The following is a 23,686-nucleotide window of genomic DNA, read 5'->3' as shown; positions in this document are numbered from 1 at the left end:
GTCAGTGGTTCGAATCCCGTACAGGCCTGAAATTTTTTTCAGGTCTGATTTCCACTATTGCTCAAATAGTGCTTTACTGCGAAGGATCGTTCTTATATACGTCTCATAACCGCAGTTCACTCATATGTTTCATATGTTTGTTGTTGTTTGACAAAGTTACGTTTACCCAAGATGTGGTCTCAGTAGCTTGAGAAAAGATAACTCTAAAAGAGAAAAATAACAATGAAGACCGGGAAACCATGACTTGCTAATGTCACGTGAGCTCGTGTCAGTACCTGTTCGGTGTAGTTGTTATCAAGCAAAACCCAAGCAAAAATTTGTTTTAGTTGTTATTTAAGCAAAACCCAGTGGAATTATGCAAAAGGCTTTGATATGTTTACCATAAGTTTTGTGTCCGCTTGAATCATAATGTTACGCCCAGACGAACTTGACGAACTCTCATGTATGACATAGCTCAAGTGGCCCAGTGACTCGATAATAGTCTCTTCTAATTTCTGTTACGCAAAAGAGTAATAATCTGATGGGAGCTGAGATTTTAGCTACGCATTGTCGATGGTATCAAAGTTTTAGAAAATGACTGCGCTATGGATTTTCGGGAACGACAAAAGTGGCAGAATAGAGCTTATACCATCTGCTCATAATTAAATATTTTAGTATGTTAATGAAGTATGTAATACTTTCACAGTCGTTTTCACGAAAATGGCATTCTTGAAAGTGAAATTGCGACAGATATCTTCGAGGGTCTGGTGAAACTGAGGATTTTTTGAGTATGCTACAGTGACCAGGTCCTTTACACATGAGGCATTAAAATTGATCAATCAATGATTATTTGAAATGTCACACCAACTTTATCAGTGCTATGGACATATTTCTTCCCACACTGTGTGAAAAGCTTCAGTGAAACTGGAACTGATTTCTCGTCTCTTTTCGTGAGTCTCCCACACCCAAATGAGCTGAGGGTGGATTTGAAATATAAATCCGAACTATAGTGACGGTGCCGATCCTTCCAATATACCAACAAAGTTGAAATGGTAAATTGGCCACCGTAATGATTACAAAAGCTGACGTTTCGAGCGAATTTCGCTCCGACGAAGGGCTAACGCTCGAAACGTCAGCTTTTGTAATCATTACGGTGGCCAATTTACCATTTCAACTTTGTTGATATATCCAAATTATTTCGTTACTCCCACCGACGCAGCCCCAAACAGTTTCTTTCGAAACTATCAGCCTCTTCCAATATACCAATTATTTCCTTTTCTAATTAGATCACTGGACAGCTTCATTGTCTGATGTTATGCTAAAAAAGCTACAGAGAGCTTGGTGTGTGTTTCTCCTCAAAACGAGTTTTCCAGTTGCGAAGATATGATGAAGAACCCAATCATTAGGTTCTGCCTTTGGATTCTTGGCATTGTAGCGTTAGTCGGTAACCTGTCGGTGATTTTCTGGAGGCTTTTTTATGGCGAAGACAGCAAAGTTCAGTCCTTTTTTTTTAAGAAACTTAGCAGTGGGCGACTTTCTTATGGATGTCTACTTCATTATTTTAGCTGTACAGGACACTCGCTGGCAGGGAGAGTATTTCGAGCATGACGTGCAGTGGAGAGGTGGTGCATTGTGTCAGGTGACGGGTGCTTTGTCCATGCTCTCTGGTGAGGTAATTTTGCATTTGTTTATTTTTTTTTTCAATCCCTATCCTCAAAAATAGTTAATATCTCTTATTTAAAATGAAACGACGGGCTACAATCTACAAGGATGACTGAAGGTACTATACTAGGCTATTTTACAGGCTTTTAGATGGTTGCTTCATAATTTTCTAGAGTTCTGTACCTTTTAAGAAACGAAGGGTTGGACCCTAATACTTTGCTCACGGCAAACAAGTGAAAGGCCATAAAATAAAACAACACGTAAGTCTCTGAAAAGAGGGGGATGAAAAAGAAAAAAGAAGGAATGGCGCGTGTGGAACACCTCGCAAGAAGGCAATCCCTGGCACGCACTAAAGTATCTTGGATCTAGCGGTCTACGCTTTAGATATTAAGTTCCAGAGTTTTTGCAAGGTTATTATGGTCAAATCTGCCGATACGGACACGACTGGATCGCGGAGATAGCCTTGATTAAGAGAGGTATACTAAACGGCATTGAGACATCAGAGTCAAATTATCAGTCTCGGTAGTGTTTGTATTAAGACAAAGAAAGCAACGCAGGAGACAAATGATGGTTTTTCCAGGGTTGCATTTAAAGTGTCAATTTTCCGCATAGTTAATCAAATCAGCGATATTTTTCGCGTTTTATTCTTAAACAGGTATCTTTTATTCTTCCAACAGCCGTCACTGCCAACAGACTCATCTGTATCGTGTTCCACTTCGTGTACAGCCTTTGACTCTTAAGATCTGCTATTTGACCTGTTTAGTGGTCTGGTTACTGGGCTTCGTCACGTCCTTTCTACCAATGTCAAGTCTGAGCTATTTCAATGTTGAAGGGAAGGGAAATGCCTTCTATGGAAGATCAATAGTATGCCTGGCTCTTCAGCTGTCCAGTGACAGGTCGCCTGGCTGTGAATACTCTGTCAGCATATTCATCAGCTTCAATTTACTTGCATTTCTGTTCATTTTGTGTTCCCATGTAGCTCTATTTTTGTCTGCTGTGAAATCATCGAGCTCGAAAAGATCCACGAATGTTAAACGAGAATCAACCCTCGCTAAAAGAGTCGCTCTTATCATTTTACAGTCAAAATAAGTGAAGCGTACCCCTCGTGATTACATTAATGATTTGATTATTTGAATATTGAACCCGCTAATCGTTTCAGGAGCGCAATAACGAATTGAATATTTAAACTGGAACCCGCTAACCGTTTCAAGAATGCAATGTTGGATTGATTATTTGAATATTGAACCCGATAGCCGTATTCGTTTTGAAAAGGCGCAGATCATTGTTCAATTCAGAAGTCCATTTCTGAATGGATTAAGCGAACACGCGATGATGTATCAAAACCATTTCAACATGGTGTGAGACGTGGCGGGAAAGGTGAGTTCGAGTGTTGTGTAGAACTTCTTGTAAATGTTGTAAATGGAATGTTATCGAGAGCTTTTTTCGCCTATTTATATCTTGACGAACTTGTAGAAATTCTTGTATGTATTCATGGTCGAAAAAAATAGTTTACGGGAGAAGCCATTGCAAGACTTTTTTATTTCGTTGTTATTTGCGATCGACTGTTTTCGCAGTGTTTTTACAGTGCAGTTTGTTCATTTTCAGGATTCCTCGTCAAATAGAACAATCTTATTGGACTTCAGAAATGGACTTCTAATTTGAACAATGATCCGCGCCTTTTCAAAACGGATACGGCTATCGGGTTCAATATTCAAATAATCAACCATTATTGTATTCGTGAAACGGCTAGCGGGTTCAATAATCAGATAATCAATTCATTATTGCATTCTTGTAACGACTGGCGGGTTCGATATCCAAATGATCAATTCATTTATGTAATCTTGAGGGGTACGCTTCACTTAGTTTGACTGTAACAGACTTCTGTTGCTGGATGCCAGTGATTCTCGTTGGTATCTTATCCTTGAGTGGAAGTTTCCATGATCCCGAGAAGAAAGCATATGTATGGATGGCGGTGTTTGTACTTCCCTTCAATTCCTCTGTCAATCCCATACTGTATACTCTTTCCGCGCCTCAAATGCGGGATTGGTTTTGTAAGGATTCTAAGAGGAAAGGTAAGTGCAATTTATAACTAGTCATGGTCAACAGAAGCGACGAGTTCATCTTCTCTTACCATATATTTCTCCTAATAATTCTACCCGAGATATTTCTGACAAAAATACCTTAAAATGTTGCTCAATCATATTTCAAAATCTCGTTTTCTGTCTTGCTCAGCGCATGGAAAAAGAGGAGTTCGTTACGTGGGTAAATAAGGGGCTTTATTCACGACTCCAGCCAGCAATCCTACAACTAGAATAACAACGACTGAACTTAGTTTGTCTTCAGTGAAATCCGTTGCCAATATAGTACAAGGTGGATACATCAATAAGGTAAGCTGCGAGAGGAATTTTCTAACCTCTTAATTTACTCTTATAGATGGGGCGGATGAATGATTCGGAACGTCTTCAAAATACGTCTGCTAGTTCTTTATTCTAAGTAAAAGTGAGTCATTAAATGTTACGGTATAAAACTCTTCATATTGTTGTCTATGTGTGAATTTTTCTCTATCAGGGCTTTCAGGACGACACTTCGCAGCCACAAAACAACAACAGTTCGGCTTCGGTGAAAAGTGGCTCTTTACAAGATGACTCTAGTGCTGCTTACGATACTCCTCTCTGAGGCAACGGGCTTCCCTTTCTAATTCTGATCGCGATGATCGATGGTGCTCAATTGGATGGTTTAGATTTACGAAACAAACAAAACAGAAAGCAACATACATATTCATGCCGTAGCTGGCGCATTACTGCTTCTGAGTATATATTTTCATTGCCGTTGCTTGTTTTGTTCGTGTACATCAATCCGAAATATAAAAGGTATAGTTAGTTTAAGCTCAGTTAAATTCATACAGCAGAGAACATTAGTCGACAGAGCTGAATAATGAAATGCTACGTCAGCGGGTATGCGGTCAAACCTGGCGCATGTGTATACGTTATACAGCTCTGGCACATCAGCCTACGGTTTAGTCGTCCTTATCCGAGAAGACTAGAATATCTATTCATTTTTTGATTATAGAAAGGTAACAAATTCTCCTCACTTATTTTAGGACCATGAGTATTAGACGGACAACAATTGAGGAACCCTCATAGAATGTGAAAGATGAGACATCATTAGCTTGGTATACACGTATTTCGTCTTGTCACGAGCATGGGACATAGAATATATCTAATTTCCTAACTTTCTGATTCTTTTCACGCGTGTGACCCAATGGACCTTTGTTGATTATGACATAGGACGGGTGTCAGTTACGAACCCAAATAATGGCCCAGTTCACTATGGAATTCTCCCAAATAAAGCCTTGATCTTCACATATGAGCTAAAACTTTAGTATGTGAAAAAAAATGAGCCTGAAATTATTATCATTTTTTCAGGCTTCTTATCTGCAATTGCTAAAATTGAAGCTCAGTCACCTGTTGGGATCATGACTTCGTTTGATTTTTAATCCGCAAGTCAAATGAAATTTATCCAATTTCAATTTGCATAGAGTTCTCTGTTTTAGCTCAGAGTTCATCGAAGCGCGGAAGTTGAAGGTCTTTTATTCGATTCCTCATGGAGGCTCAGATTTTTTATTTGTTCCACGCCCAGGATATCACGAATAAGATCTTTCTTTACCTGAGTGACCTTTTTCATAAGTAGCTGACTTGATGGCAAGTTCAACAAAGGGCATGTCAGTGATTAACACTGTCACACTTTTGAATGGTTCTCTAAGTTTCCAGCTGAAGTCCAGAGGCATCTTTACTTGATGCTGAAGGCTTTTCTGGATATTGGATAAAATTAGGCTCCCAGCTAGTGCTACAAGTTTTAGTCGAAAGTTTAAACTCTTCTCCGCAAATAGTACAACTGAGTTTGATCAAAGGATCTCATTAAAAATTCTTGATGAGGAAAACTATTCAATCTCGTAGCCGGAACTTATGAGAGTTTACTGTCAGGGAGGGGCTAAAATTATTTCGACGTCAACCATTTTTGGAACAACTAATAACTCTTCACATAAGGCGTTAGTACTTTCTTATGATTATTTCTTCTTTTGGTACCGCTCTAACAGCACACTGCTGGCTCCAAGATGCCCACCTCTTGTGTGTTTAGTCTATAGTAAGTGCAACACAGACTTGCGGCTGGCTTAGTAGGAACGACGCCATACTTTAGGAAGGAAGTGTCGCTCGTACTGCTTGTTTTCGGTGGAAAGGGAAATATTATAACCAGACAGTTACCATTAACTCCGGTAAATGTTGGGAGTTTTTTCCCATTTCGTGTTCTTTTCGTTCCTGTAGAACCAAGTGGAACTAACGATACTACATAAAATAACAATTCATAAAAATTCAGACAACTAGGCCCTACTCAATGTACTCGTTCCCCATTTCTTGCTCTTGGTTCCTGGCGCTTGTGATCCATCATCGTTTCCATCTCATTTTCACCTATCCTGTCCCCTGAGCAATGTTTCTTAGTCCTTTTTCCGTTTTCCCCTTTTTATCATTCTGCGTGGTTTAGCTGCTTCGACCATGGCTCTAAATATCTCTCTGAGAAATATGCCTGGAAACCGGCTGTTAAATGATCCTTGTTAGAAAGGCTTATACTCGTGTGATCTTGATAAAAGTTGTACAGGTAAACTATATGAGCAGTACGCTGATCTTCGAGAGAGAGAATCACGAATACGAGATTGTGATTTCCTTATGATTAGTAAACACGAGAGTTTGAAGCTAAGCAAAGCATGGTCAAATTGAAACTGCAGAACGTTCAAAAATTGAATCCTAGGGGGAAAGGAGGGGAGGGGAGGGAAGGGAGGGAGGGAGGGTAAGGCTAGCGAGAGAAGAATGCAACTAACCTTTGCACAGACCTCTAACTTGCTATGACCGAGAGGAAACTTTATTGAAGTGTGAAACAAAGAGAACAAAGCTATGGCGTGTGCCACTATCAGAGTGTTTTGTACGAATTCAAAACCATTAAATATGTAATGGTGTTCTGGCTTCGTAATTGGCTGTGTTTTCTTTGACATGATTTGAATAAATGCGCAGTCCATTACTGGATATAGTAAGGCTCTATTTACTTTGTACCCCTCTTTTTATCCACTATTTTGAGTTTTTATTCGGATTACCACTGTACCTTTATCCCAGACTGCTGTTCTTCGTTCTCCAATCTCTGTTTTCCGTTGCCCACTTCCCATTCTCCGTTTCATAGCCGGACGCGTGACTCCACTACTGAGTTCACCTCCACTCAAAACAAACGCAAACGGAAAGGTACGCCACTCAATATGGTTCATCCAGTGTGCCAATTGGAAAGCTGACTCTTGGTATGGGTTCAAGTGCGCGTGGCAAAAATATATCATTACTTAAGACATTTCAAAGTACAAGAGGTATAACAAGTATGTTCATCATCATCATCATTATTATGATTACTATCATGATAATAATAATAATAATAATAATAATAATGATGATGATAATAGAAAATGAATATAATCTTTTATTCACCATAATCACAAAAAATTATAACAAAAATTATGATAAAATGCTTGAGAGTCGAAAAAATGTGTTAAAATATCTAATAAAAATGTAAGAAAAACTAGAGGATACACACTATGATAACGATAATTCACTCTAATCATCAAAAATATTTACAAACAAATTAAGATAAACTCCTTAAAAATCGAAAAATAAATGAAAATGTCGACTAACAAATTATCTAAAAAAAAGAAACTCACTAACAAATGGCAGCCTCTGAACTTTGAATATCCAGGTCTACATTAGTAAAATCTAATTTGGGCCTTCTAATTGTTCTGGGTCCTATTAGGCAGATTAGGGCGGATCTTAATAATGCAAACGAAGTTTTTGCCCTGATCCAGGAAATTGTCTTTGAATAGTGCTCTCCTTTCTTGTCTGCAATGAGTTCTGCAAGGCGACTGTGATATCTCAAACATTCTTTGCCCATTCTACCAGTCGAAGTAAACACAAGAGGCGTAAATTAAGCATGTTCGATGTCTAGAACACGTCTCGAGTAGGAACGTTTCTTTTTATTCTCAAGCATGCGGTAAATCTGCTGCGGTTTCAGATTTCTGTACGATTCAGCGTTTGGGTGACAAACTCGAATATCGAAAAATGCAGATCGATTGTGTTCTCAGAAACCACGAGCATGGATGTCTAGCCTTGTATCTTACGCCATGTTGGAACCACTGTTTAATTGCTCTCTTGTGGTGTCTTGGAGTTGGGGTTCGACTTCCACATCTTTGCAGAAAATTCTTAAAAGCTCAGCTTCTAAGTCTCTAAGTTCGTTGTGGCGCTGTATAATAAAGCCACCCTTTTTGCAGACCACTGCATGGTCCACTGTGAGCACGTCCCCACAAGCACATTTGGAAGGAATATCTTCGAATTGCAATTTAATAGCGTCTCGGAATTCTCTTTTGTTGAGATTATATCTTTGCTCTTGTAAGGGAAGGAACGTTAACCATACCGATGAACCCTTTTCGGTAGCCAGATCTAGTGCTCGCTCGGTCTTAAGTGGTGCCCTCTCATAAACACTCTTCACTCTTTCTTTTACGTGTTCGTCCCTCTTATGCTGGGGAGTCTGTTTTGATGACTTTACTGCCGAGTCTTCCGGTAAGTGATGTTGTTGGGCTTTAATTTGTTCGACGAGCGGTGCACTGAGTTGTTCCAACGGATTTCTTGTACTCCCGCGGTGCTTCTATCAGCGGATTTCGAAGGCCAAGGCCACCAAAGCGAGCGGGTAAGGACAACACGTCTCTCTCCAATTGATTACACTTGCGCCCAGTTATTGCAGGTATGAGGACATGGCTCGTAGCACTTTCCAAAGGTTCTATGAGATCCTGGGCGTCGGGAATAGTCCGAAGAAAATAAGTCCATCTGTGTTTAAGGCTAATAATAGTTTAAGGATAATAATAGTGGTTATAATAATAGCCAATAACAACAATGGTAACTGATTTAATAGTTATATTGCGCAAATTAGCATTTGGATTTGATCAAATGCGCATCACAACACTTTTCGGGAGACTTTGGCCGGACTACATCAGCAGTTTACAATAAATCGAAGGAAACTTATTTGAAGATGCTTCCTCCCCCACAATTCCCCGTAGACAGGCCAGACCACATTACGGTAATCTCGTGAGTGGGTTCTTTAACGTCCCCTGCCTAATCAAATTGGCTAATTAATAGATGCAGGAGACGGGACCCTCGGTTTGTTTGTCTTTATTCGAGAAAGCTACATAATGTTTATCCATTTCTTGATATTATAGAAAGGTAGCATAATGGTAATAATAATAGAAATAATAATAATAATTATGATACTAATACATACTGATAGGGAACTGTCAGCAAATAAGCCTGATATAGTGATAAAGGACCTTGCCAACCAATGTTGCAAACTTATAGAATGATGTATCGGTACCACCCGACAGAAACGCCTCAACGAAAGTCATTGAGAAACTTTCAAAATACAAAGATCTTGAGATTGAAATCGAGACAATGTGGGGAATGACAACAGACACTGTGTCGGTTATTGCTGGTGCGTTAGGACGTATTAGAGAGGAAATGGAACAGAACTTAGGAAAGATCCCTGGAGCCAGTAACATTAATGAGCTGCAAGAGATCATCCTCCTGGGAACGGCGCACATACTGAGAAGGTTTCTGTCCATCAAATAAAAGAGTCTCCTGGCACCCGCCCCAGGACCAAGGATTGGCCCCGGTTCTAGGAGACTGAAAGAAGCAAATAATACCACTGTAAACTATTTTAATAATAATAATAATGATAATCATATGATAAGAATAGCAATAGTAATAAAAATAAAAATATAAAACTGTAAAAACGAACGATAAAATCCGACGTTTCGATGTAGTCATGACTCCATTATCAAGGAAAATATAAAAGATCATACAAATTGCACTCTCTTATGTTAATTCTTCGCGCCAAAAACGCTTTATATGTTGCAATTTGCGTGATCTTTTATATTTTCCTTGATAATGGCTACACATGATAATGGCTAGTCATGACTACTCCGAAACGTCGGATTTTATAGTTCGTTTTTACAGTTTTAAGTCTTAAGAAATCTCTTTTGATACGGATTTTAAAACGCGATAATTAACTACACTTGTTTAGAAGACTTAAACAGTGTAGTAAGAAACAGGTCAACTACGATGTTTCGATTGAATTTCTTCGATTCTGTCAGAATTTCGATCTCACCCCAACATTCGCCAAGATTGACAAAGGAAGGAGCTCTAAATGGAAGCAGTCATCGGAAGCCTTCGGAAGGAATGTTATCTCACAAGAGCTTAAAGAAAAAATTAAACAAAGAACTTCTCTCAAGCACGAGATCAGCTCCATCTACGACGAGATTCGCCGAAGCCGCAGCTTGTTCCGTAGAAACAAACACTATCAGGAGGTCATGAGCACTCACACAAAGAAGATCGCAAGGCTACTCTACAAAGAAATGGATGTTGATGAGCATATACAGAACATATCGTCCTACGATCTCTCTTTCTTACAGAAACTGGTCTTGTGTCGGGGCTTGAAATTTTCCTTTCCCCAACGGGTTTCATCGATTGAAGTGAAAGCGAGCTTTGAGAAGGCCTACGGAGGCTTGAACCTCATCTCGGAAACGATGATTTGAAAGAGTTGGCGGCCGCATTCCTACGATCTGTAGCACTGAACTACATCCAGCGCAAAGCACAGAAACCTTCCAAGACACCTCTGCTTGCCATCGATCAAATTAAAACAACGCGACGACATCATCATCACGAAACCAGATAAAGGTTCAGGAGTGGTCGCAATGGACAAGTCTGAATATCTACGACTGTTATCCGAAGCATCCATCAATGATTCAAGCAAATTTCGGGCGGTCCCTCTTGAGAGGCCCTCGGGTAGAGGCAGACCACCAACATATCATCACCCCCTTCTACAGAAAGAGAAAGAATTAGAGTCTATCGTTTGTAGAAGCTACCCAAGCCTATTGTAGATACGGTCCGCCCTACAGGCTCCAGATTAGCGCATTTGTATGGTTTACCAAAGACACACAAGGACTGATCGGTTGGCGATGCGCCCCATACTATCAGCAACGAAAACATACAATTACGCTTTGGCAAAATGGCTCGACACTAACCTCAAGCCTCTGTCCTTAAACCGTTACACAGTAACTGACATTTTTGAATTTGCAAATAAACTCCGCAGCTTAGAAATCGCAAACGGCGACATCTTGGTTTCGTACGACGTGTCTTCTCTGTTTACTAACGTACCCTTAGATGAAACGATGCAGCTTCTCGCGAACAGAGCTTTTACAAACAATTGGTTTGATACACCTTACAACTTGAACTTCACCAAAACGGATCTTGAGGACCTTCTCAGTGTAGGACAACTATTACAATCCAATGGAGCCCTGTACGAACAGACTGATGGCGTGACTATGGGGTCCCCTCTCGGTCCTTTACTAGCTAATGTCTTCATGTCACACATTGAAGAAAACCTTGAGCGAGAAGATAAACTCCCTTCTTTCTATCGAAGATATGTAGACAATACGACCACCATCATGTCCAATATAGAAACAGCATTTAACTTTTGAGACACGTTCAACAAAGTACTTTCCTCTGTAAAATTCACGATGGAAACCGAACGCAATGGAATGCTTCCATTTCTGGGCATCCAGTTGCTGAATCGTTCGCCACAAATTGAGACAAAGGTGTATGTAAAACCCACCAATTCAGGTGCACTCTTACACTATCAGAGTTATGTCGACAATCGCTACAAAAAGGGTTTACTAGGAACTATGGTTGATCGAGCACATCGTTTATCTTCATCTTGGACACATTTTTCCGACAAATGTGACCCTTTGAAATCAGTAATTCTTACGGTTGAAGTATCCCAAACATCTTGTTAATTCTACCATCAAAAACTTCGTTGACTCCCTCTATTACCATCTCAAGAGACAGACGACACGACTCGAGTGGATTTACCATTTAAAGACCAAATCTCAGCAGATATTGTGAGGAAACAACTTAAGGATCTAAGGCTAAAAGTACACACCACCATCCAGCCTGTGTTTGTGAGCCGAAAAACTCAACAAGAATTAAATGTGAAGAAACCAAAGCCACCAATTGTAAATCAGCAGTGTGTTGTTTACGGTTTTCAATGTGACCTCTGTGATGCGGGCTATGTAGGTTACACACGCGGACATTTACATAATCGTGTAAAGGGACATAAACAACAATCCTCCGCCATTGCCAAACACTATAAGAACATGCACGGGACAATGCCCCAGGGCCTGCTAAAGCGTTTCGAAGTGCAGAAACAAATTTGACTGCTTAGTGTACGAAATGCTTTCTATAGGAGCGTTAAAGCCAAATCTCAACGTGCAATCAGACTCCATTCGTGCGAAAGTATTTTTAAAATATTTTTATGATCTTCGCACCCTCTTATGTTAAATCTTCGCGCTAAAAACGCTTTATATGTTGCAATTTGCATGATATTTTATATTTTCCTTGATAATGGTGCTTTTGATCAGGAAACATAATTTTAACGAAGATATGTGTAGGGGCCCCTGCAGGTGAGAGAGAGGGTCCCGTTTTGAACGGCCTTCGTTCATGGGACAGTCTATGTATTTTATATGACCTACTTATCTGGCCGATGACATCCGCTGGATGTAAAGTTTGTCCTAGGATTCAAAATGGCGGTCCTCCAGGCCTCTAAATTTACTTTACTTCTTGATTAGGGCGAAGGTTCTTCGCGTTTGGAACCACAAAGTGAATCATGAAGGTTGGTTAAATTATGTATCACTTTTCGTTTAAAAATCGCAAGAAAGATTCCAAAATAATGGTAGGCTGAGGACATTAATTTTTTGTCTCTTCCCTCGTCTCCATGGTAAATAAACAAAAAACTATTCGTGGATACATATTTTTGTTTAATGAAGGATTTTCCTCCAAACTAGAATGTAAGCGACACTTTTTAAACAAGAAAAAAGTAAGTGCTCTTACGAGGTGCGTGTATTACAATATTTTCAGCTTTTCTGCTAAGACTGGGCCGTCGGCAATTTGTATGTAAACAGTTTTAAGTCAACGCTAAAGCAGCTGTCAACAACTGTCATCACCTGTCATCACAGGCCTGTTAGGCTAATGGTGCAGGAGGTGATAATAATATTTCTTTAGCCATAATTCTGGGGTTGATCCATCGGATGGTGTTAATTTTTTGGCTACAACAGAGTTCACTTTTGTTGGTGTATATAAGCTTGAACTGTAAACATACACTTAAGAATTCGAAGTGGCTAGAGTACTCAAGAAGGGTAGGGGAAAACACTTGACAGCTTCTTGTGTTTCTTTCTACACTGTTTTCATGCTATAGCTGCTTCCTGTGTGCTATACCACAGAACAGAGCACGGTCAAGGCTTCTCTAGGAATTTTTTTAAATTTGCATTTGAATAAAACACAATCAATTTGGCCGGAAAATGACAAATGTTGAGGCAGGGTTGACTTAGAAAGTTACAAAGTAAGCAGCTTCTAATTTTTGAGTATAAGGTTGATAAAAACCTGATGAATCTTTTAATAGTGAAGGGATAACATGAAATACCGGTAAGCCTCTTTGTGACAGTCACTTTGTTATAACTTGGTGACTATTCCAAACTTTCTGTCTAATTTTATCACCTTTCAAAACAGCCATCTTTCCACAATGGGAATGGCCACCATGCCCAACTGTCCCCTTACATTTTCTCAATAGTGTGTCATCAACTGAGAAATGAATACGAAAACATTTGAAAAGCCATTTGAATTTTTAACTGGACCCTTGTTGTCTTATTTTGTTGAAGAGGAAATAATTTATCTTCAGTGCCTGCAAGAGTGAATTGTGCCCAAACTGATTTAATCACTTGCTTCGGCTTGGTTTGTTTGTCAAAAAATTTCTTTTGAACATCAGATTTTGTTTCTCTCTTGTCAGCATCCTTTTATTTGTGCTACGTATTTATATACAGCTCTAAACTTTATTTTTAATTGAATCACATCATTGAATAAAATCTCACATTCTGATTAGTTAACAAAGCGAGGTACTTTGTGTGGAATTGCAATTTGAAAATGAGGCTAAGTGATATTGTTTCGCATCTACGTATACATAATAACTATAAATAATGCTGTTTTCTTTTTTTTCTTCTTATTTATATTCAATTATGAGATTCAAGGAAAATCCATGGCTTGACTTGTGAATTGCGCTTTAAAGTGCACTTGAAAACCGATATCACACTCATTGCTTCACAATTTGTGTGATATCAGTTTTCGTGTGCAATTTGTAATGGTAATTGAACTGAGTGGAGTGCAATTTGGGCTGAAATCATATGCGTGATTTCAAAATCAAACGAGCGCACAGCATGAGTTTGATTTGAAATCACAAGTATGATTTCAGACCAAAATTACACGCCATGATGTTCAATTACCACTTTATTACATCCATTTTGAAATCGCCCGAATACAGGACTTGGTCAATTCGAATATTTTACTGATACAGAACTGAGCTGGTTTTTAAATAAAAAGCGGAACCGGAAACATTTTTACATCTTATTTTGTATGCAAAACAGAAAGACTTTGACGTCATGATTGTGTCAAAAACTCAGTATAGGGTAAAATGATGCGATTTATAGCAAAAACTGGTGTGATTTGGGAATAAACCGTACCAATTAGAGCCAATCAGATTACAGGGACCACCAGCGATTTCAAAATGGATGTAATAAAAATGTGGAAATTCTCTCCTCATGTAACTGATGAATTTTCCTATAAAAGAGCTTTAACCTTCGAGAAAACAGGTTTTACGTTACACCTCAACCATTGTATCACTTCATTATGGCCATCTTTCTATAACTGCTACTTTATCCCCAAGGATGATTTAATAAAGATGTTCAACTTAAGTTGGTTTTTTGTTTAGGCTGTTCACTAATTTGACTTTCCTGGTAGTTAAACTGCTACTTCTGTCTTTCCCTGAAGATGATTTAGTGTAGATGTTCAACTTAAGTTGGAATCTCTTTTTTTTTTCGGCTGTCAGCTAATTTGACTCGCCTGTTAGTTATTTTATTGTCTGTGACATTACAGCGAGTATTCAGTGTTCCTGAGAAGGTGACAGGAGGTGGAACAGTCCAATACTGCTGGCAACAGAAGCAGGGGAATTACTTAGCTGTTGCTGGGTAAGACACTTTAAATCAATTAAACTTGAAAACAAAAATTGATTGAAAGTAATGATCACAAATGATCACATACATTCTTGTTAATGATTGTAGAACGAACAGAATTGTGATGATCTATGACCGTCATGGGGAACAGAAAGATGACATCAACCTTCCAGGGTAAGTGGTTTTTATAACAAATGTAAGCAGTTTTTAAACACAAATGCATGAGGGAGAACGAATGCATTGATGCTTAGTTCCCCGTTAGCTCTTTAAGTCTATATTTGAACCCAGTAGCCTGTGTTGTGTTCTTAGCAAGAACAGTTACTATAATTACATCGCAGTGATTTCCACTTTGGGTTATCAGTGGTACTGGTAAACTGTTAGGAACACCTGTTGAAACTAGAGTACAGCTCAGGGGTAAGTGGCCCAATATGTGCTGAATAGAGGAGGGAATTACTCTCTTTTGAGGGGAAGGAATTTTGGGACTTCAGCAACTGATCACCTAATACAGAGTGACTGCTTAATACGGTGCCGTTTTATACAAGTTTGACTGTATAATTTTAATGAAAATAGAGAAATTTTTTTAGCCATGAATGAAAGTAAACTAGATGTTTGGGCACCAGTTGATTTAGCCAACTTTTTGATTGAGTCGCATGTGTGTCTTTTAGGTGCAAAATGTTGAGTTGAGTTGGCACCTGGCCATTTCCCTCTGAGCTGCACTGTACACCATATTCCTTATTGTTCAGTTAGGATGTACTGTGTACAATTGTACAGCTGTGGTCTGATATCATGAGACATGGAAAGTACTCTTTGTATTAATTTTTTTTTTTTTTTTGGTTCTAGACAATGCACTGGAATGGCATGGGACAAAGATGGAGACACTTTGGCCATCATACAGGATAAAAATGGTGCACTGTAATTTAATTTTACCATAATAAATCCCCCCCTCCCTAAAAATTCCCAACTATGTTCAAAATAACTCAGTATTGTCTAGATGTAGCTTTGCATACATGTCATTTCAATCAATCCAGAGCAATAGGGAGAAGCAATGTCTGGAATCTGTAAAATTTTTATCACTTACTTTAAAAGGTCAAATTACTACTTCTCGTGGCTAAAGATTTCTTAAAGTAACTGAATCCCTTTAAAATTCTTGGAAAATCTGGTAGGTATAATGTCATTTGGCTGCATGTGGTAACCCACATCTTCACAAGTATCTGCTGCTCTACAACTGGTTAGAAGTCGATCATCATTTGAGGCAATGATGCCTTTTGTGTCGCTACAAACTCAGTTTAAATGCAAAGAGATGGTTGAAAGGAAAGGGAGAATTTCAAGGAGAAATAGGGTTTCTTGAACTTGCTTCATTTTTAATTGCTTAAAACTGCTCCACTTTACATCAGCAAGTAATTTTATTGTTTGTCCTTCGTTCAGGAGTTGTTTACTTATGGGATGCTAATTCCCACAAAACTATACAACTGGAAAGTGGGTTGAGGTACATTGATCTAATCTTTTTGAGTGTGTATGTTACAGGATATACTTTAGTAAAATTATTAACCTGTTATAAATGGTAATTTAGGAAATTGTATTACTCTAGTGTAAAGTGATGTTTTGTATGATTATGTAGAGTCTTGTATAGTAATAACGGAAAACTTAAAATTTTCAATGAGAAATTTCACGTTCCACATCCATATTTGAATCTTGTTCAGAACAAAACCCTGATGATGCTGACAGGAACATGTACACACAATTAACAAATGGTAAACACCACAGTGTACGCTATTGAGTTATGGATGCACGCAGGAGGTTGCTAAGCACGAAAGAAGCGTAAGAGTCACTCGAGGCGATAGCCGAGAGCGACTCTAGCTTCTTGAGTGCTTAGCAAACCTCCCAAGTGCATCCATAACTCAATAGTGTATGCTGTGGTGTTTACCATTTGTTTTATAACATAACATTGATACATTGTAGCTAAAGAGTTCCCTTTTATTTAACAAATCTTACGTGACCAGAAAAAACAAGCGTGCGCAGAAAAATAGTCTTTGCATTTGCTCGTGTCAGCAGCATACACCCATGGGCAAATGGGAGATGCTAAATTGACCAATCAGAGTGCACGCTTTACTTTGGTTATGTTATAATATGTCATGTAGCAGTGTTTTGTAAGCCATGTACTTCTGCAAACATACATGTTAAAAGATCCTTGATATCATAAGCTCCATAATGTTAGGCCTTAAGTTGGACTTCTGTCCAGGTTACAGTTCATACAAGCTACTAAATAAATGCTCTTTCAATACATTAGTTTTTATGCATAGTTTTTGTTTGCAGCTTCATAATGTGCACTATAGATGTTTCAGTATTAGGGCCAAAGTCTTGAGTTTGTTTACACTGACTGTGTCTAATTAATCTAGGGAAGGTCTGGCATTTTTATTATGGTCGAGAGTTGGACCACAACTTGCAATAGGTGAGAAATGATATTGATTACCATAGGGTTTTCTTTAAGTCTTCAGATAGGCAGAAGTTAGGGAAGAGCAGCTAGTAATGGGCATCACGTTTTTCTGCCAATCTTCATAGTTTCATCCAATGGCCACACATTTAGTTTATAGTGTGTGCCTTAGGATGTAAGCCACTGACTGTCAAGCCATTGAGCTGCAAGCTAGCTCCAACACAACTCTGTCAACTCAGTACAGTATATAACAGAAAACAGTGGATCTTCTTAAATTTAGATCAGGGACACAATGTATTTCTATAGTATGTAGGTTGTAGAGGTTCACACACCTGTACTGTGCAATTGTTGAAGATATCTGTTTACTTTTTTAGGTACATCCAAAGGCAATTTGTTGATATACAACCACCAGACATCAAGGTAATGTAATCTTTTAGAAGAAGTATTCGTACAGAGGCTCAGAAAATCATTAGTTAATGTTAAGGGATTTTGGAATTTTACAGGCAGGTTCTAGAATTTAGTGTTGAACCTTATGTTCATACATGTAGTCATGTAAAATATTTTTGAAAATTAGGTTTAATTTAATGAAGTAGAAGAAATCAATGGAGATACATGCAACATGAAGAAAATCCTCCTTTTAGTCTTTGATTCTTATATTTCTTATGTATAATTATTGTGTCAATATCTTGTCAGTTTAGGGCACAGTAAGTTGCAGTAATGTATGTTTAGGTTTGAAATGCACATGACTGTAATTTCAAAATTGTGATATCTTATAATTGATATTTATTTCCTTTTTGCAGGAAAGTTCCAATTCTTGGAAAACACACTAAGAAAATAGTGTGTGGGGCATGGAACTCTGAGGTATGTATGTTGTGGTTCAAATTTTACCTCTGGTTTAATTTTTTCAAACCATGCAGTTCAATTTTTTTTAACCAGTTTAATTTTTGTAAGGCAGTTTTCAATCAACTGTCTGAAAAAGGGCCTTCATTTTTTGGGGTGTGGATTGAAAAATGGGGCTTGGCTTTTTAGGGGGGAATTCTGAAAAAGAAGTAGACGTCATAAAGAGCCAGATTATCTCTCATCACCGTATTATTCCTTACTCTCTTGTTATCTGCTCCCATAACACTCCTCAGATTTTTATTCCTGACTTTAGACTAGGTGCTCTATCATTATTTCAACTTACCTGTACTTGAACCATGCACCAACATTTTCAGAATCTGTTGCCGTCTCTTTGATCCATTACGCCACGCTAGATTTTGTTGACAATCTCGCCACTTTTTACACTATTATAATTTATTAGTCCCAGGCTCCCCTCTGCTCGGCCAAATTTATTATTAAAATAGTCGTATGCTTAGTTACGCATGTGCATTTGATGCAAATTTGGACTTTGAAAGAAAAAATGGCAGAGAACTCATGCGTCTCAAAAGTAATTTTTCTTCAAAAATTACATGATTTAAAAGCGGAACAAACCAAAAATGAATCGCTAGTAACTTTGTTTATTGACGATGATTTTTTTGACAAGGCGAAGAGATATTTAAAACAGCAAACAGAAAATTCCCTCGGACTAGATTCAGGAGAACAAAATTTAATTAGCATCCTTGCTATAATCACCTCACAGGAGGTGATAATAGCAGGAAAGGACCGAATCCTCGACCAACTAGAGTACCTGCATCTCAATAATTACCGCAGCAATTATACCTACTGTAATTTACCTATGTTATCAGTTCTGAGCATTATGTTTTCATCATTTTTGACTTGGTTCTTTGATAACTGCATCATTTAAATGTAAAAAGCTATATGTAATGTAAGCTTCATATGTTAAAGCTATAAGGCAGATGATTTTTTCAACTTTTGTGGTTTTGCAATGAAAAGAAATAAAGGTGTCCATTTTACTGTAATTCATCGATAATAAAGAGGGTAAATTTATTTAGTAAGGGTGAAGTTACTTTTGTTAAGTAATTGATCATTTAACAATATTTGCTGAGTATATACCTAAGAAAGAATCAAAGCATCATTCTGTTTCACTTCACTTTCTTCTTCAGAAACATGTAAAATTCCATGTTGGCCTTTTTGAAAATTAGTGCCTCACTTTTAATTTTTAAACTGTAATCACAATTGTGTGTTGATTATAGGAAGATATAAAGTAATCCTCAATCAATCATTCAACTAATCTATCATGCATCAGTCTCTCATCTCTAACGTCACCACAACAATTTTGTAAATAATTTGCAATCATCATCATCATCATCATCATTTTAATTACACTATTTGTTGAGAGTGTTGCACTGTAAGTCTCTTCTACTTTTTCTATATCAGAATTTACTAGCCCTTGGTGGAGAGGACAAGTGTATCACTGTCAGCAATGTTGATGGAGATACAATTAGACAGGTAATGACTTTGGAAAATGCCAAATTTGTTTTTTAATTTGTAAGATTAACTTGTAAAGCTTTGCTTTTGTACAAATTCTTAGAATAGCAGAGTACCACAGATTTCTAAGACATGAGCTTTCATTCACCTGGTGATTCCTCTGAGAGTGCAGCTTTGTAGAAAGTTTTTCAGGTCTGCATTTCTATGGAAAGGTTTACACTTTTACATTTGCAACATAATCTTTAAACAGAACTACCCGTGAGAAGAAGAGAAAATAACTACTAACATGTGCCCTTTACATGTTCGAATTGACTGTAGATTAGAAAATTGAATTTTTATCATTTGGTTGTTAATTGGTAATTTGCATGTTACATATACCTTTACATGTAATGTCTAAGATCATTGCTGTTTAATTTTTTTCTCCTGTGGTTTCTATCAAACAGGCCACTCTTAGAGCAGATCCTACTGAAATCCAGTTTAGTGAGATGAAGACTGATGAACGTAGTTCCATTGGTGAAACAACGGTAAGTGTTTTTATGAGAAAATACAAGACAAATTTACAGTAAAAACCTGGGTGTTTATTTCATTTCTTGATGAAGACAGAGGGGAAATGATTGTGTTTGGTATTGGAACACCTGTTTGTGGAACACCAAAGAAATAATTGTAAGTTGTCTGGTGATGTCACAGCAAAGATGACCATAAAGTTTTAGCAACAGCACGGATAGCAGACTAATGGTACTCCATTACGGAATCACGCCCATTGAAAAACGTCGCACGGGAAAATGCAAATAAGCTAGAAAAGAGAAAGAGAGCATGCGTAACTTCATGCAGGCCTGTCAATATGACTGTCAATCATGTAAACCCCCGTGTACGCGGTGTTTGCAAGTATTGTTTCTTGCCCAGACAACCAAAACAGAGCGCTATTCATCGAAGAAGAATTGCCATAATCTTGATTAGGCAATATTGTTTAAAAATCAATCACATGTAAAATTATTTATTCAAGCCGAGCGATTTTTTCATAAAACTTTACCAAAATCTCGGACCATAGACTTACTGATGACGTACTCTCTGGTTATCTCAGAATTGTTTTCGATGGCAATACTGCACTGAAGCACTTTCCTGTTTCGAAACTTCTGCGTTCATTTCAGTTTTTTCGAGAAAGGAATCCTCTGAACATGGTCTCGGCTTCTCGCCGAGTATTTTCAGTTCACGTTTTAAGAACCCAATTAAAAAACAGACCGAAGTTTAGGGTCTTGACTTATAGCTGAGTTCGGCTCATAGACGAATAAATATTTTAAGATGGAAATGCAGCAGATTTACGAGGTTCGACCATCAATTTTGCTATGAAAGCAAAATAACATTACAGAAATATTCCTTTTTAGCCCGTTATTGCTCTCAGTTTCACTTAACACGTCGGGAAAGTCTATTTACTTTTCGAAAAGCTTAAATATACGTTGTAAATTCCTGCTCTATGTATGTAAACGTTCAGTTCCAACTCAGCTTTACCATAACAAAACTTCATTTCATCACCTTCAAACAATACTAATTGCTTCAATTGTATCTCCATTGTCTCTGAATGGACGCAAAGCGAAATTTTACAACTCACGTTTGGGAATTCGTCAATTCAGATCTTAAGAGACCAAAGCCGGCGGTGAGCTTTTGCAACCTCATTCCGCCTGCAAAGCATCATGGATACCCCACTTTTCCCGGGCGACGCTTTTCAATGGGCACGATTCCATAATGATACATGTAGCAGCAATTTTTCTTTGCCTGACATTTCTAAACAAACTGAAAATAAGTATGGTATAAATTATATTAATGTGCAAATCTCATACTGAATAATTATTGTGATTTGTTGTCTATAAAAGTGGGGGGTGGGTGGGGGGAATTGCTTAATTTTAGTCTAGGCTGGAAGGCAGGTTATGTATTTGAAGGGGGTCACAGCACTGTGCATATCAAAGAAAGAGAAGGCCAATTAATTTTTAATCAAAGTAGTTGCCATGTATACAGTACTACTGAAAAGTTGGTGGACAGTCCCTGGAAACTTCACTAACTTTTCAACTTACTAGCAATTAGTGGCTAAGTGGCAAATTAGATGTTACAATTAATTTTGTTTACTAGCCAAACTGGCCAGTGGAAATCTATAATCACGACCAAAATTGAATTTCTACTAGTCTGTGGCTGGTAATGGCAATACTGTTAGTGTCAAGCCCTGATCTATGATCATCCAGGCTTGATTCAAAGTTTGAGAAATGGTAGACTGTGAGAGAAATCATTGAATGGAGTTTTGAGATAAGAAAACTTTGACCTCTTCCTTTTCACACAGCACACGTTGCCTTGTTTAATTCTTATGCAAAGTATCCTTGTTATTTCTAACGGGATATCAATTGGAAACTCTTTGCGTAATTTACAGTAGCTCCCACACAACAATGTATAAACCAGAGTTACCATTAACTATGATATCAATTCTACTAGGTCTTGTACATATATCGTATTAACCAAGTGCGAGGGCCATACTGGGAGAATATCAGCCTGAGGTCTTGACAGTACCGACTGAGCGCAGCGAGGTCCGTATAAAAAAGACCGAGGGCTGATATTCTTCCAGTATGGTCCCGAGCAAGCTTGGTTAATAAGAGATTTATGATACGACTGAAGTTCAAAGGGACACAAGTGCGGTATCATTCGGGACCATTTGGGACAGTGCCCAGTCCAATCCTGAGAGAATAGTGACCGGCAATAGAGCATTTTGATTGGTTGATTTTAGTTATTGGCCCTCTGAATGCCCAAGTCGTGTAGTAATGTACAGTTGTATCTCTCATTGTTCATTATTGGCCTTTTTTTTACTTAGGTCAGCATTATAGTTGGCAAGAAAACCTTATATTTATACAGCTTGAATGATCCTGATAACCCAGTTGAGTTGGCTTTTCAGGTAACCCTCATTTTTAAAACCAATAACCAAATTAAAATATTACATTACATGTATGTGTTGTGTTTTTTTTTTTTTTTTAGATAGATCAGCCAATTGCAAGCTGTCAGTTAAAAAAATCACTCTTGATTTATATTAAGGAAATGAAATAATAATTGCTTGGACTGCCCAGATTATATCAGTGTAAGATTAAAAATTTACAGACTTGTAATGTTCAGCCCTTATGGAGGGAAACAGCTATGCTTGCTGACTTGTCTTTTAAGATTACAGTGGAAGTTTTTGATGCACATGTTTCTTCACTATGTTGATTTAAGATGAGCTTACAGCTTTAACTCTACAAACATAAATGACAACATATATAACAATCTTTATTTTTCTTGTGCCTTTTTTTATACCTTTGCCAACAGCCAAGATATGGGAACATAGTAGCCTACAAGTGGTAAGAAAAAATTTACAATTTGATAATTTTATATTTAATGTAAGTGCTCTGTGATATCAGTTATTCTATTGTTTGGATGGACAGTTGAATGTTTGATGTTTCAACTTGTCTTTGAGATGTTTCATCAATGAGCACACTTTATAGTTTTTCAATTGTTTTTATTTTATGTCAGTGTGTTATTAGTATCTAATATACATATATTTGATTTAATATTCATCAAAATAATGGTCTAGGATGCAAATTTTAATGTTGAATAAATACTGAGCTTCAGGGGGTCTGCATAATTTTCCCTTTTCAGCTAATAAAAGATTTACTCTGTCTTCCCAAGAAGAAGAAAATTGTCACAAGTATGATTGAATGCATCTACATGTATTAGATAGATGCCCCATCAATTTTCATAATTCACAAAGACCTTATTGTACATGTATATATGGTAATAATGCTTATCGTCATCTTGGCCATCATCAATTTCATCTTCTTTATTACTTCTTTACAGGTTTGGTGATGGCTACATAATGCTGGGTTTCTCCAATGGCTATTTTGTAGTGATCTCTACTCATATGAAGGAGATAGGACAGGTACTGGAAAACTATTGGATCCATTGTAACTATTACCTTTAACTCATATAGATCTTTAATAGGCAACATTTGTGTGACAAGATTTAGTCAGTAAAATAAACAGTTTTAAACATGGTAC

General features: G+C 37.8%; 1 protein-coding gene, 1 long non-coding RNA gene and 1 pseudogene across 2 annotated transcripts in view; all 3 read left to right on the top strand.

The window, feature by feature from the left end:
• The first annotated feature begins 3,466 nt into the window (after nt 1-3,466).
• LOC111342914 (uncharacterized) lies at nt 3,467-6,430 on the top strand. Its single transcript, XR_015992033.1, has 3 exons — nt 3,467-3,713; nt 3,874-4,028; nt 4,210-6,430. It is a non-coding gene; the product is annotated as an uncharacterized LOC111342914 (long non-coding RNA).
• Nucleotides 6,431-10,465: 4,035 nt separating this feature from the next.
• LOC148723322 (uncharacterized) lies at nt 10,466-12,110 on the top strand (annotated as a pseudogene).
• Nucleotides 12,111-12,317: 207 nt separating this feature from the next.
• LOC111342912 (WD repeat-containing protein 19) overlaps nt 12,318-23,686 on the top strand; it is a 39,965-nt gene continuing 28,596 nt past the window's right edge. Inside the window, exons 1-13 of the mRNA XM_022950037.2 lie at nt 12,318-12,441; nt 14,751-14,842; nt 14,936-15,001; nt 15,668-15,732; nt 16,253-16,313; nt 17,224-17,276; nt 17,633-17,678; nt 18,059-18,119; nt 19,575-19,646; nt 20,069-20,149; nt 22,474-22,554; nt 22,959-22,990; nt 23,487-23,568. Of these exons, the coding sequence (XP_022805772.2) occupies nt 12,436-12,441; nt 14,751-14,842; nt 14,936-15,001; nt 15,668-15,732; nt 16,253-16,313; nt 17,224-17,276; nt 17,633-17,678; nt 18,059-18,119; nt 19,575-19,646; nt 20,069-20,149; nt 22,474-22,554; nt 22,959-22,990; nt 23,487-23,568 (798 nt within the window). The 5' untranslated portion in view covers nt 12,318-12,435. The remainder of the gene's footprint in view (nt 12,442-14,750; nt 14,843-14,935; nt 15,002-15,667; nt 15,733-16,252; nt 16,314-17,223; nt 17,277-17,632; nt 17,679-18,058; nt 18,120-19,574; nt 19,647-20,068; nt 20,150-22,473; nt 22,555-22,958; nt 22,991-23,486; nt 23,569-23,686) is intronic.

The sequence above is a fragment of the Stylophora pistillata genome, chromosome 9 (assembly GCF_964205215.1).
Source record: "Stylophora pistillata chromosome 9, jaStyPist1.2, whole genome shotgun sequence".
Lineage (NCBI taxonomy): Eukaryota > Metazoa > Cnidaria > Anthozoa > Scleractinia > Pocilloporidae > Stylophora > Stylophora pistillata.
Note: the sequence above shows the minus strand (reverse complement) of the source record. Positions and strands in the feature narration are given on the sequence as shown.